At 65.8% G+C, this 14,591-nt stretch overlaps 2 protein-coding genes across 3 annotated transcripts in view; both read right to left on the bottom strand.

The window, feature by feature from the left end:
- MRM2 (mitochondrial rRNA methyltransferase 2) overlaps window positions 1-14,591 on the bottom strand; it is a 289,956-nt gene that overhangs the window by 265,286 nt on the left and 10,079 nt on the right. The window lies entirely within an intron of this gene.
- TTYH3 (tweety family member 3) overlaps window positions 3,030-14,591 on the bottom strand; it is a 32,009-nt gene continuing 20,447 nt past the window's right edge. Inside the window, exons 10-15 of one of the 2 annotated variants that reach the window (XM_019422480.2) lie at window positions 12,972-13,064; window positions 10,908-11,044; window positions 8,987-9,160; window positions 8,395-8,470; window positions 7,648-7,724; window positions 3,030-6,215 (exon numbers count right to left, since the gene is read on the bottom strand). In XM_019422480.2, the coding sequence (XP_019278025.2) occupies window positions 7,680-7,724; window positions 8,395-8,470; window positions 8,987-9,160; window positions 10,908-11,044; window positions 12,972-13,064 (525 nt within the window). In that variant the 3' untranslated portion in view covers window positions 3,030-6,215; window positions 7,648-7,679. The remainder of the gene's footprint in view (window positions 6,216-7,647; window positions 7,725-8,394; window positions 8,471-8,986; window positions 9,161-10,907; window positions 11,045-12,971; window positions 13,065-14,591) is intronic. The other variant, XM_019422479.2, reaches the window with a different exon arrangement.

Below are 14,591 nucleotides of genomic sequence, written 5' to 3'. Positions count from 1 at the left end.
CGGCCCCCAACCACTTCCTTCAGCCTCCCTCCTTCATGAGACCCACCCCACCCGGCCCCCAACACTGCCCACACCGCCACTCTGACCTCGGGGCCAGCAGGGGGCTCCACTGTGACCTAGGCCCCACCCTTCTTGGGGACTCAGGAACACCACTCCACCGATGCACACCGGCCCCTCTTCCCCCGCTGCAGCCAAGCCCCGTGCCAGGCTTCCAACGCGCCCTTACCTTAAAACATCCTAATCTTCAAACACGCACACTCCTCCGGGCCACGCCCCCCACGCGTGCGCCTCTGGGCCACGCCCCCTCCAGCCGGGGCACCGTTTCCTGCTTTGCAGCTAAACTCCAGGAGTCGCTTCTTGCTGTCCCGAGTCCTCTCCCATGCTCTCCCGAGCCAGCTGTCAGGCTTCATCGCACTGGTTCTTGTCCAAGACTCCAGTGGTGTCCAGCTTCCTGAGTCCACCGGACTCAGTCACCTTCCAGTGCCCACGGACCCCGTCATCGGCAGCGTGTGACGTGGTCCCTCATCTCTCCTTGACACTGTCTTCGTGTGGCTCCCACGACACTCTCTGTCCCGGGCTCCTCCTGCCCGGCTGGTTGTTCCTCCCCGCTCCCAGACCCCAAACAGGGGTCCTGCTGTCTCCTCTTCCGCACCCACTCCCTGGGGGATGTCATCCAGACTCCTGGCTTTAAACACAGTATCCAAGCCAAAGACTCCAACTGGTCATCGCCGCCCAGCGCTCTCTCCCGATTCCCAGACTCACTGTTCCACCACCTCCCCCCACCTCCCCGGGTGCCTGCTCCCTCCCCGGCCCCCCCACCTCAGTGTATGATAACACATCCCCGGGGACCCACCGCAGCTCAACCCAAGCCCCACACCCACACACAGGGTGCCAGGAAGTGCTGCTTGTGCTCCTTCCAGAACCGAGTCCTGTCTCACCCCTCCTCAGCTGGACATCCTCCCACCCCCACCCCCACCCCGGCCTGCCCTCGGCTCTGGCCTGCAATGTTGCCACAGCCTCCGAGCTGCTCTCCTGCTTCTGCCCTAGCCCCCATCCTGACTCAGCAGCCAGGGCCATCCTGTTAAGACAAATGTTCCGTGGCGTCAGTCTGCTCAGGTTCTCCGTGGCTTCCCCCCCCCCCCCCCTCAGAGTCCACCTCCAAGTCCTTATGAGACCCACAGGCCCTCTGCCATCTTCCCAGCTTTGCTTCGTATCAGACCACTCTTCTTTGCCGCTCCACTGCAGTCACCCTCACCTCCTTGCGTGAACACACCAGGCATGTATCTGCCTCAGGACCTTTGCACTGGCTATTCACCCGCCCAGAGCCCTCTTTCCCCAGATATCCTCAACACTGGCTTCCCCTGGTCGGCGGAATGGTAGACCCCAAAGATGTCACATCTCAATCTCCGTAACCTATGAATATGCTACCTTCACGGCAAAGGGGACTTCGTAGATGTGAGTAAATTAAGAACCTCGAGACAGAGAGATGATTATCCTGGATTATCCAGGTGGCTCCAGTGCAATCACAGGTCCTTCTTTTTAAGAGGGAGGCAAGGAGGGTCAGGGTCAGACCGGGATCAGAAGCATCCTACACTGCTGGCTTTGAAGATGGAGGGGCCATGACCCAAGGAAGGTGGCCGCTTCTAGAACTAGGCTACCACTGTGCCCTCCCTGACATGCAGACAGGGAAAGTGAGGTCCAAGTAGGGCAGGAAGTGCCTGGACGCTTTCCCTCATGGGACTCTCTTGCCTTTTGGGTTCCTTGCCCCCACGTCCCCAGTTCTCCCTCCTTACCACACGGCACCCTGGAGGCCTCGGCTGTCTCCTCCACTGCCCTGGGTGCTCTGCGTCCCCTCTTCAGAGCTGACCAGTTCCGGGTGCCCTTCCCTAGGAGCCAGTCAAATTGGAGGCTGCTGGACCAGCCCCTCCCAGCCCCGCCCCCCAGGAGCTCCCAGCAATGCCAGGAGAGCCTGGTGTGTTCCACTGGGCCTTTGCAGGTCCCTCGCCCACCTGTGCCCCAAGCACGGGAGACATGCTTTCCTGGCCAAAAGGTGCGTCCCCCAGTTCCACGGGACACTGAGGCCCCCTGTGAGGTGGGTGGTATTACCTTTAGGGGAGGAAAGTGAGCTCACCAGCAGCCCTCCCACGTTCCCTGCCGGATTATGTGGCACCTTCCAGTGTCCATTTCTCAGCCGAGAACAAGAATGATGGTAACTTTAAATACAAAGCAGCCAGTCCTCTTCCCAGCAAAACGAGCTTGTTTGGGAGGCGGAGGAACCAAGCTCAACACCACACACCTGAACCACAGACCCGGCTGAGAACAAGCTGCGTCGCTGCCTTATATATAGGGAAGGGGGGACCGTGCGCGTTGTGGGGGGAGGCTGTTCGGGACAGGAGCCAATTGGAGGAGAGCGGAATGGCGGCCTCTCATTGGCTGAGAAGTATGGCTTCTCATTGGCTGGGCTGTTGCTGGGCGAGGAGAAACCACCTCTGCGTGTCGTTCGTTTGGTTGGGTTGGTCGGCAGTAGTGGCCAGGGGGGCAGGGGCAGGGGCAGGGTCAGGGGCACACACCAGGGCTCCTTTCCTCCTTTTCCCACCACCATCCCACCCACCCGAGAGGAAGGACTCGGGCGAGGCCCGTGGCTGGAGATGCCCCCAGGGGAAGTGCCCTGAGCCCCATCTCCGTGGGGCTCAGGAAATGCTCCTCCAAGGGGACCCACCGTTGCTCCCACCTGGCCCCCCTCCAACACCCCTGCCCTGGGCCAGGCCTGTCACCTCTCCAGGTGGCCGGAGGGGCCTCCACACAGGCGTCCCGTCCCCCTGGGCTGCTCCAGTGCACGTCCAGACTGCAGGGTGAGGCTTTTAAGGTGTCAAGACCACCGTTTGTGCCCATCTCATGAAGCCCCACCTGGGTGGGCTCCCCGGCCACGACTGGGCCTCCCCCACCCCCTGGGGGTCTTTTGGCTCCCAGCATGTGACCACACTGCCCACAAACTCCGGCAGGAGCCCAATCAACTCAGGAAGAGAGGCTTGTTTTTTAAAATGTGTTTATTTTAAAACATGAAACCCAAGCTGAATAGAAACCACAGAAATTACATTGACGAGATTTTTAGTTATTTGCCAAGAAAAATAAAGCCCCCAAAGAAATAAAAATCAAACCCCAAACCCAGTTAAAAAAACCAAAACCAAAAATAAAAATAAAAAACACAGCGACAGCACATACAGCCTTGGCCCTATGGAGGTCGGAGGAAGATTCTGGAGGAAGATGCCAAATGGTTCAGGCCTCAGTTCCCCCTTCCCGCTCAGGGCACTAATCACACTGGGGAGAGGGTGCAGGGCCAGGAGAGGGGCCGGAAGGGTCGGAGTCTTAACAAAATCATATCGAATGACAGGTTATATGTAACAAAGTGGCACAGACGCAACCATCACAGCTAAATAGAACGTCCCTGCCCACCCCCTGCCTGCCCCCCAGCTGCGCCCCAGGGAGGCCCCCCACCCGTCTGGGGCTGGGCAGGGGTCCCGGGTAGGGAGGGGATGGTACCTGGGCTGGAATTGCATAGTGAGATGGGGTGGGTGACGTGGCAGGGGACCCAGGGGGCAGTGGATGCTGGCACGGGGAGTCCCATCAGCCAGGTGTCCCGGTCAGACCCTGCCTCCCACTTGCCCAGCCTGTCCGGGGCCTGGGAGCCAGCTGGACCCTGCCGGGGGGGGGGGGGGGGGGCGGGGAAGGGGCGCTTCAAGGCCCCGGGGGAACCCTCCCTCCCACCTGCTACCCACTTTGTCAAGGGCCTGTGGGAAGCGAGGCCCAGTGGTGCAGGGTTGGGAAGGGATGTGGAGAAGTCACTGGGATGGGGGTGAGGAAGGGGACCCTGAACACTTGGAACGAAAGGAACCCGATGGTAGGACTTGCTCCCCTCCAGAGACTGAGGCTTGGGTGTGAGCCCCTCGGGATCACTCCTTTTCCTTTCTCCAACCTCGGCGAGTAGAAGAACGTGAGGACGTCACAGACGGGGCAGGCACTCACGCACACGACGCACGGAGGGTACTCCCAGGACAGCCGCGGTCCACAGCCTGTCCGGGCAGCGCCCGCCTCTCATGCTATGTACATTCACATTGCGGGCGGCCTCCCAGGGCCGCGGTCAGCCGACTGTGCTTCTGAGCAGCGGTGGAGAGCGGCGGCACCCGGGTGGGGCCGCCGGGGACTCCTCCCGACCCCGGGCCCGGAACGCTCTCGGCACCGGTGGAGCCCGGAGGAAAAGCTGGGCGGAGTGTGCGGCGGGCGCCCAGAACAACGGCTGGGCCGGGCCCGGGGCACACCATGCCCTGCGGTGAGGTTTGCCCATGCCCACGGGCTCAGACGCCAGGACCACCTGGGGCACCCCAGTGTTTGCCTGCTCACTTCCCTCCCTCCCCGGGTCAGGGGTTTGCCCCAGGGGCGGGGCAGATGTGGCCTGGCCTCCAGCCCACCTGCCCTTTTGGTCCCGGACACCAGCACAGAGAGAGGATGGTGGAGGAAGGGCAGGCAGCCCGTCCCCGGGCCTGTCCCGGGGCAGGGCATCGTCCCCGCTCTGGAAGGAAGAGCCCACATGTCTGTAAGCTGCTTGGCCAGCTGCCCACCTCCCACCGCAGGCCCCTGGCCCGGGCCCTCACACGTGCCTGTCGGTGGTACTCTGCTGCCCCTGGCTTGACACGCAGGCCAGAGCCTCTCCGTTTCAGGCTGGCTAGGCCAAGACTGGGACTGGCGGGGGACTTCCCATCCTGATTTGGGGGTGGCCTACCCTCCATGGCAGGAAACACAGCAAACATTGTACACTAAAGCCAAAGCACCTTAGGGAAGCCTTGTTCCCACTTCACAGGTAGGGAGACCGAGGCCGCAGGGACCTCGGTCCTACAGCCTAAGGGACAGTCGTTCCCTAGGACACAGTCATCCTGGGGCAGCACCTGCCCAGGGACGGCTCTCGAGGCTCCCGGGCTGCCCGTCAGTCTACAGCCCTTTCCCCAGCAGCACCCCGAGAAGAAACGGCTACTCCAGCTTGGCTCCCAGCCGGCCGGCTTAGGCCTCATCTCTGGCCCGGACGCAGGGTGACACTTGCTGGCTCTGGATCGGCCAGGGGTGCCCGCGGAGGCTGGGTGAGGTTAGTGGTTAGTCCCGAGAGGGGCAGCAGGGGCCGAGGGCACGTTCACAGCCAGCTCGGGTCCAGCCCCACGGCCCGGCACGGGACACCGCGCCTGTCCTAGACAGAGAGGGAACCGAGAGGGGAGGGCTGCCCGGCCCGCGGTCCGCCTGCCCTAGGGTGACAAAGGTGGTTAGTGCAAAAACGAACCAGACAAGCTGCCAAGTCTTGGGGTGGGGGAGGGGGTTTGGCACCAAGAAGGTGGCCGGCACTGAGTGCGCGGCCAGGGCTCAGCGCGGCACCTGCCGTCCTCCCGCCGCTGTGGGGGGCTGGGCCCCGCGGGCAGGGTGGGCGCTGCGGGAGAGAGCAGTGCTGGGCCGGAGGCAGAGGAGGCTTCTGGCAGCGACAAGAGGGGCCTGTGTTCAGGTGGAGAGAAAAGGAAGAGCCCCGGGGGCGCCCCGGGGGCTCTCCGCACAGGAGCCCGGCGGGCAGGTGCGAGCCTAGGCCCCTCCAGGTGCCAGGCACGGTGGGGGCGCCGCGCAGCCTGTGGACAGAAGCCTCGGGAGCACAGAGCTGCGGGAGGGGAGGGGCAGGCTGGGGTGTGAGCCGGAGAACGCGGCGTCCACAGGGTCGGCGTGCTGCAGGGCAGGCGGCAGGGACACAGCACCGGGGCCGGCCCAGGGAAGGGCTCTGCAAACGCAGGTCCTCAGAGGCGGACAGGCGTGGGGGGCGAGGGCCCCGCGTTGGTGGCATCGCTCACAGGCATCCAGGCGCGTGGCCCGAGGAGAGGGCGCGGGCCCGGAGTTCCTCATCTCCATGCCCCTGCGAGGAGGGGAGGGGAGGGGAGGGGAGAGGGGGGGGAGGGGAGGGGAGGGGAGGGAAGGGGGGCCGCAAAGGGGCCGGCAGCGGGCCTGGCGTGCGTGCGGAGGGTCCGGCGAGTGGTCGCGGGTGGAAGCGGCAGTGCTGGCACGGGGAGGGCGGGGCGATTGGCACGCGGGGTGGGCGGGCGGGCGGCCGGCCGGGCGGTCTAGAGGCCGCTGCCGCTGGAGTCGGGGCGAGGCTGGCTGGTGGCGAGGTATTTGGCTCTCATGCTGGAGGTGTACTGGAGGGAGACAAGGGGAAGAGGGGGTCAGCAGGGCAGCGGACGCAGCCACGCGAGGGCCTTGGCGAGGTGAGCCAGTAGCAACCCGAGGGCGGGACGGTGAGGGCGGTGGCCCGGCTGACGGAGCCCCGGTGGAGGGGCTCGGGAGTGGCCGGCGGGCTCCACGAGCGGAGGCCAGCCCCCACGCCCCAGGCTCCCCTCCCGGGCACGGGAGCGCACTCAGTCGAGGTTGCCTTCCAGGGCTGGGCTGAGGGGACACGTGGAGACTCCTGCCCCAGCGGGAGACCATCATGCAAGGGTGGAGTCAGGCTTTGAGAGCGGGTCAGGCCCTGGGAAGGAGGAGGCCCCACGGCCACTCTGCCCCATCGCCCCAGGAAAGGAGGCCCCGAATGTCACATGGGCTGTGGGGCTGCGGGCTCCTCCCAGCTCCTAGACGCAGGGACAGAGGCGCCTGGAGGGAGGGCACGGACGGCGTGTCTTGGCCGCCGCTCGTCCAACCTGAAGCGTGTGTGTGTGTGTGTGTGTGTGTATGTGTGTGTGCGTGCGCGTGCGCGGGGGTCGCTCACGATGAGCACACACACAGGAGGCGTGTACTGCGGCCAGGCAAGGTGCAAAGGGCCACAAGCCCAAGGGGACGCGGACGAAGGCCAGGCCAAGTGCCAAGGGTTGCCGGGGTCAGGGAGCCTGCGCAGGCTGACCCCACGGCCCTGCGCTGACCCCTCCCGAGTCCCCAGATGGGGAGGGACGATGCTCCCTGGTCCCTAGAGCCCTCCTGGCACTCCAGGTGGGGAAGAAGGCGAGAGTGCCGGGTGGCTGGCCAGGACACAGCATCAGGGGGAGGAGCAGTGGGCACCAGGGAGCCGTGTCATCCCCCGGGAAGCGGCAGGGGAGGGGGACGGCACCCCAGAGCCCTGAAGGTGCCCAAGCAGGCCCGCGCAGACGTGTGGGCACGGCCAGGGACAGCTTGCGCGCTTGCCTGCATGCGCCTGTGTGCACTTCTGAACATGCACAGTGGCACCCCAAGGCACCCCGGGGTGCCACCTCACCCGTGTTCTGCCTCCCTGAGCCCAGGCGCCAGGCGCAGGTACACCCAGGTGCCTGGTAGATGGTCTCCTTGCTGGGAGGTGACAAGAGGGGCCGGGGCCATCTGCAGCTGGGCCGGGGGCAGGGAGGGGGCTCACTGCCCCTGAGGTGAGGGTCACGGGCCGGAGGCCGGCACGAGGTCTCTGGTTGGGCTGGGGGCTCACGAGCTCACAGGCTTGTAAGGACCCGGAGCTGGCCCGGCAGCTGCTGAGCTGCGACGGCCCTGGGGCACGTCACGTGGGCCCAGGGTCCGCGCTGGTGAGGGGGTAGCAGTGAGCCGACAGCATGAGGCGGAGAGAGGCGCGGTGGGCAGGCGGTGCAGGGCAGGGCACCTGGGGCGGGTCAGTACCTGTCACTCTGAGGGCACGGCCACCACAGCGTTCAGGCACTATCCATGGGCTTAAACTGCCAGCCTGCCAGATAGCGCTAGGAGGGCCCGGGGCAGGAGGGGTGCAGGAGAGAGAGAGAGAGAGGGCGGCCTCAACGCCGGGGTGTAGGCCCCGCCCGCAGCAGGCTGTGGGGGGCCAGAGCACGGTGCCGATGACGAGGGCTACCTGGCCCGCGAGCCCACACGGCCCCGGTCCGGGTCGAGGGCGCCCCGGCGGCTGCAGGGCAGGACGGGGCCACCGCACACGTGCCCACCTCTGAAGGCGGGTGGCCTTCGGCCTCTCTGGCCCTGTCCTCCGCAGCCCACCTCGTCCAGCAAGGCCACCGGGGCCCGTCAGTCTGCAACTTCCTTCTCTTAGGTGCCAAACCACCCTGTCCCCTCTTTTCTGTCTCAGCGAGGCCAGAGGGGACAGCGGCTGGAAGCGCCAGAGGCTGAGTCTCGGGCCGAGCTCAGGGAGTCAACGGAGGAAATGAAAGGAAGCGGGCCCGCGTGAGAAAGGAGAAGCCAGGGCCCCTCAGGGTCGAGCTGGCCCGCCAGGCGGCTGGGGCTCAGGGTACCTTCAAGGCCAGCTTGTGGGCCCACCCGGCCCGCCTCCTCCAGCCCCGGCACTGGAGGCTCCTCGCCACCCCGCCGGGCCCGCACTGCCCGCGAGAGCGACGTGACCGCCAAGGCAGCCGCGCAGCACCCCCGCCCCGGCCTGAGACTTACTGAGGGCGGCGGGGACTCGCGTCCGATGAGGGGCGTGTTCTCACAGCGGGGGTTCTGGAAGTTGGCATTCTGGCTCCTGCGGTGGTGAGGGGAGAGGGGCTGTGAGCGGCCGCCGGCCGAGCAGAGACCCTTCTAGAGCCAGGCAGACTCTGTGCCCACCTACCTGTGCCCGGCCCTCTCCAGCCCTGTGCGTTCTCGCCACCCTGCACGCGGCCCCCGGCAAGGGCCTGAGGCGCCCGTGACCCTGGCACAGTAACCCAGGGCTCGACCCAAGGCTGCCTCGGCCCGGCCAGAGCCCACCCGGATGCCCGCCCACCACGCGGCCGGCCCCGGGCTGTCGGCCACGGCATCCCCGCACCCTTCGCACACAGCCTCCACCTAACCGAGTAGCCTCATCGTGGCCGCGAGCCTGGTGTGCCTGGGCGACCCCGCCCAGAGCCCGGGCAGCGCCCAGGGAGGCCCCTTCTGACTGCCCGGCCGGCCCCTGCTCCGGCCCTCCCAGCTTCTCCCGCAGCGGGGCACACGGAGCTCCGCACGGCCTGCGCCCCCGTCCCCGCCTACCCACCGCCCTCCGGCTCCCGGCGCAACTCACATGTACTCGGTGACCGGGGCGTTGCTGACGGTGTGGGCCGCAGCTGGGATGCTGGTCTCGCTGCCGTAGCTGCTCCCGCAGCTGTACAGGCTGGGCATGTGCACGCGGTAGAGGCTGTCGTGTGCCTGCCTGGGCCCCGGGGCCGCCTCCTCCTCCCCATCTTCGTCGGGGCCTCTGCAGGGAAGGACACCCGGCGCGGGTTCAGACCCGGACCCGAGGTGGCCAGCCGCCAGGCCCGTGTGGGGTCGGCTCGGATGCAGACACACCTCGTTCCGACCCCGGCTTGGTCAGGTATGGACTACGGGACTGTGGGCAGGTCACCCTGGCTTCATCCTCTGAGACGGGGGCGCCGAGGGCCCCGTGCCTCAGCCCGTACACCCGGATGCGGTCTGCCTATGAGCACGAGGGGCCACGGTCCCTCCCGCAGGGCAGAGAGTGGGGTGCCCGGAAGTGGGGGTGGCCTCTCTTGGCCCTGCAGGTCTCTGCCCGCATCTCTGGGTGGCCTGAGCCCACGGGGACTGTGCGTCCCCGGGAGGCCTGAGCCCAGCCCTCTTGCTCTGCTGCATGTTTCCTACCCACTGTGCCCAGGGAGCTGTAGGGCGAGGCGAGGCGGGGCGGGGCGGGGCGGGGCGAGGTGAGGCAAGGCGGGCAGCCGGGGCCAGGCCTCTGACGCACCCGCAGGCCCAGCGCGTCCTGTACGCTCCCAGACTGGACTCGAGGCGGGGCTGCCTGGTGGTGTTGGCCTAGGCCAGGCCTGGCGCAGCCAGGCCTGCGCTCCTGTCCCGCCTCCTGCCCACCAGCCGGGTGACCGCGAGCGTACGGCGTCCTCTCTGACCCCTTGCAGCCAGAGGAGTAGGACAGTGGTAGCAGCTGGCGAATGTGTCCATTCCCAGCCGTGCCCGGGGCTAAGCCCTTACACGTAGCGGTTCCTCTAGTGCCTACCCGACCCCGAGAGGCGGGCTCTTTACAACCCGCGTTTACAGTCAGGGCGCTGGGGGCCCAGAGTGCTCAAGTGACTTGCCCGGGGTCATCCTATAAGCAAAGGCAGAACCGGGATCTGGATCCACGGAATGTGATTCCAGGTCTGTCTCTCAGCCACTTCCCTACAGCTGCCACCTCTGTCACCACTGCCACCACCACCACCACCACCATCATCACCACCCCCGTTGTCCCCACCACCACCATCGTCACCAACACCACTACTGGCAGGATCACCACAGAAAACAACAGAGTAGAAATCCAGACAGAGGGAAGAGATCTGAGCTAAGCTGCCTGTCCTCTGAGCCAGGCCACCAAGAAGCAGCCACGGCCCAAGTAAGTGGGAAGGGAGGCGGGGAGTCTGGGCGATGACGTGTGGGGCCCAGGCAAGGCGATGGGCCCGGTTCCTCCGGAGACCACTCAAGCTAGTACTGATCAGGGAGACTAAGGCAGGGGCTCCCGGGAACCCCACTTCAAAGACAAGAGCGTCACGGCCCTGTGGGGAGCAGCGGCCATCCCGGTCGCCCGGCTAAACGGGCCACGGAGGCCGTGGCCACCTGGGGCCTTCCCTCGTAGAAGCTCCGAGTCCCCACGGCCAACCAGCTGCTCTTTCCACACGCGAGCCCCGCACATCTACGCCCCGGGGCGGGGGAGACGGACAAGATGCCCCGAGGCCAGCCGGTCAGAGGCGGGGAAGGGTGCGGGGCACGGAGCCAGCAGCGGCAGCAAGGACGCCCCGGCTCTCCCCGCCTGCTCTGGACTCGCACGTCACCTGGGCCGGGAGCTCCTCTCTACTCTCAGAGCACCGCGGAGGCTTGCAGAGTGTCCGCAGCAGAGGGGGCGTTTGCTCCTGTCTCCGGGCGCCAGAACACGGGTGTCCAGAGGCGCGTCCCTAAAACACCCTGCACGCGGGATGGCCTGAGGCCAGCTCTGAGCCCCTCACCTTTTCTGCTGCCAGGTGTGTGGCACACTGCAGACAACGGAGCTGAACATGAGGGCTGTGACGAAGGAGAAGAGGGCCAGGTAGATGAGGCCCTCGACGCCGTCATAGCAGAAGCCCGTCAGGGCCTGCACGTAGTCCTGAGGCCAGACGGCCCGGCAACAGCAAGGCCACACGGACCGGGAGGGAGACAGGGAGGGCGGGCTGAGCCGGGACGCGCCAGAGCCTCGGCCCGGCACGCGGCAGCCCGGACCGCCCTGGACTTCACCACCCTCCGGTGAGCTCCCGTTCTCCTGAGGCCCCACACCCCCGGCTGCTCCCGTCTGTTCCCCTGACCCGCAAGCTACTACCCACTGTTCCCGCTGCCCTTCCAGGTGCTCCCTCCTGCCCCCGGATGCTCCCTCCTGCTTCATACCCCCAGCTGCTCCCTCCTGCCCCCCAGCTGCTCCCTCCTGCCCCCTAGCTGCTCCTTCCTGCTTCATACCCCCAGCTGCTCCCTCCTGCCCCCCAGCTGCTCCCTAACCCCAGCTGCTCCCTCCTGCCCCCAGCTGCTCCCTCCTGCACCAACCTGCTCCCTCCTGCTCCCTAACCCCAGCTGCTCCCTCCTGCCCCCAGCTGCTCCTTCCTGCTCCATAACCCCAGCTGCTCCCTCCTGCTCCCCAGCTGCTCCCTCCTGCCCCCAGCTGCTTCTTCCTGCTTCATAACCCCAGCTGCTCCCTCCTGCCCCCAGCTGCTCCCTCCTGCCCCCCAGCTGCTCCCTGCTGCTCCATAACCCCAGCTGCTCCCTCCTGCCCCCCAGCTGCTCCCTCCTGCCCCCAGCTGCTCCCTCCTGCCCCCCAGCTGCTCCCTCCTGCCCCCCAGCTGCTCCCTCCTGCCCCCAGCTGCTCCCTCCTGCCCCCAGCTGCTTCTTCCTGCTTCATAACCCCAGCTGCTCCCTCCTGCCCCCCAGCTGCTCCCTTCTGCCCCCCAGCTGCTCCCTGCTGCTCCATAAGCCCAGCTGCTCCCTCCTGCCCCCCAGCTGCTCCCTCCTGCTCCATAAACCCAGCTGCTCCCTTCTGCCCCCCAGCTGCTCCCTCCTGCCCCCCAGCTGCTCCCTCCTGCTCCATAAACCCAGCTGCTCCCTCCTGCCCCCCAGCTGCTCCCTCCTGCCCCCAGCTGCTCCCTCCTGCCCCCCAGCTGCTCCCTCCTGCCCCCAGCTGCTCCCTCCTGCCCCCAGCTGCTTCTTCCTGCTTCATAACCCCAGCTGCTCCCTCCTGCCCCCCAGCTGCTCCCTGCTGCTCCATAAGCCCAGCTGCTCCCTCCTGCCCCCCAGCTGCTCCCTCCTGCTCCATAAACCCAGCTGCTCCCTTCTGCCCCCCAGCTGCTCCCTCCTGCCCCCCAGCTGCTCCCTCCTGCCCCCAGCTGCTCCCTCCTGCCCCCCAGCTGCTCCCTCCTGCCCCCAGCTGCTCCCTCCTGCCCCCCAGCTGCTCCCTCCTGCCCCCAGCTGCTTCTTCCTGCTTCATAACCCCAGCTGCTCCCTCCTGCCCCCCAGCTGCTCCTTCCTGCCCCCAGCTGCTTCTTCCTGCTTCATAACCCCAGCTGCTCCCTCCTGCCCCCAGCTGCTCCCTAACCCCAGCTGCTCCCTCCTGCCCCCAGCTGCTCCCTCCTGCACCAACCTGCTCCCTCCTGCTCCCTAACCCCAGCTGCTCCCTCCTGCCCCCAGCTGCTCCTTCCTGCTCCATAACCCCAGCTGCTCCCTCCTGCCCCCCAGCTGCTCCCTCCTGCCCCCAGCTGCTTCTTGCTGCTTCATAACCCCAGCTGCTCCCTCCTGCCCCCAGCTGCTCCCTCCTGCCCCCAGCTGCTCCCTAACCCCAGCTGCTCCCTCCTGCCCCCCAGCTGCTCCCTCCTGCACCAACCTGCTCCCTCCTGCTCCATAACCCCAGCTGCTCCCTTCTGCCCCCCAGCTGCTCCCTCCTGCCCCCAGCTGCTCCTTCCTGCTCCATATCCCCAGCTGCTCCCTCCTATCCCCCCAACCCCCCCACCCCTGTTGTGGCCCCCGGGGGGCCTCCCCCCCAGGCCGGCCCTCACCAGGTGCAGGCTGCGACAGTCCACCAGGGCGGTGAGGTGCTGCAGATTCACCTCTGTGCCGTTCAGCACCTCCTGGACACGGAGCAGGGGGTCCTGGGGGGAAACGTGCCACACAAGGTCAGCACCAGTCAGGAGGACAGGCCCTTGGGAGCCCCCATGTATCTGTCCACCCACACCCGTGGTCTTGGAACAGGCGCTGAGGACCCCGGGCTTCTAGAAACGATGACCCGAGTCTGTGCCCTGGCCTCAGGGGGACTGTTGAGGATTCGAGTGGAGTGGGGAAAGTAGGACCCACCGATGCCTGTCAAAACAGGAGAGGCGGCAAACACCCACGTGTCTTCTGACGGGGGTCTGGTTCTTTTACAAATCTCAGTTTACAGAACGGCGAAAGGGAAAGTGTTCATGGCATTTTAAATGACAAAACGTCACCCGAACCCTCTGTACAGAACGAGCCGGATCCTGTAGCATGTGTGTGCATGTCTGTGCGTGCACGCGTGTGTCTGTGTGTTACGCGGGCACCTCCAGCCACATCTCCGTGGAGAGATGACCTCACAGACACATTTCAGGGTCGACAGCAACTCCTCTACATCGACCACTGGACCTGGCACTGCCTTTTTCTTTTTTAATGTTTATTTATTTTTGAGCCAGAGACAGAGCGCGAGCAGGGGAGGGGCAGAGAGAGGGACATAGAATCTGAAACAGGCTCCGGGCTCCCAGCTGTCAGCACAGAGCCCGACGCGGGGCTTGAACTCACAATCTGCGAGATCATGACCTGAGCCAAAGTCAGACGCTCAACCGACTGAGCCACCCCGGCGCCCCCCAGCACTGCCTTTTATAACACATGCGAGGAACGCTCTGTGAGTCGGAAACGGATTTCAGGATGACAAAACTCACTATTTATTAGGGGCTGAATTGTGTCCCCGCTCCCCAAATTCACGTTGCATATGCGTTACTAACCCTCAATACCTCAAAACGCGTATTTGGAGACGGAGCCTTTAAGGAGGTAGTTAGGGTAAGCAGAGGTCACGAGGGTGGGCCCCAATCCACTAAGACTGACGTCTTTGTAAGAGGTCGGGGCACAGACACGCGCAGAGGGACGCGGGCGTGAGGACGCGAGAACGTGGTGTCGATACACCATGGAGAGAGGCCTCGGGAGGTCGCAGCCCTGCCCGTGCCCTGGCCCGTGCCCCTGACCTCCAGCCTCCAGAAGTGTCGGGAAATCCGTCTCTGCTGCCTAAGCCCCCGGCGTGCGGTCTGCTCTGGCGGCCCCGGCACAAGGACGTACCTACCTATCGGCTCAATTGCGAAACACCCAGGGGACGCCCCGGCTATACCAGAAATAGGAAGTAACTGTAACGTGCGTGCGCTCTTTTAACTTAAACTTCGCGAGTTTGCTACAGAAGACCCAGCCGGTCACACAAAAAAGGCTGAGGGCCGAGCCGTGTCCACTCTGCAGTGGTGCGCACGGGCCGGGCAGGGTTCCCACGGGCTGACCGGCACCTTCGGGGAGCCTGGGATTTGCCAGGAGCTTGGTAGCAAAGGTGTGGGGTGAAGTGCTCAGGCCCCAGAACATCAGCCCTCCAAGTCCCGGAACACCCCTACGGGCTGGGGGGTGGACCT

This window comes from Panthera pardus, unplaced genomic scaffold, assembly GCF_024362965.1.
Source record: "Panthera pardus isolate Hobbes unplaced genomic scaffold, ASM2436296v1 HiC_scaffold_4, whole genome shotgun sequence".
Classification (NCBI taxonomy): domain Eukaryota; kingdom Metazoa; phylum Chordata; class Mammalia; order Carnivora; family Felidae; genus Panthera; species Panthera pardus.
Note: the sequence above shows the minus strand (reverse complement) of the source record. Positions and strands in the feature narration are given on the sequence as shown.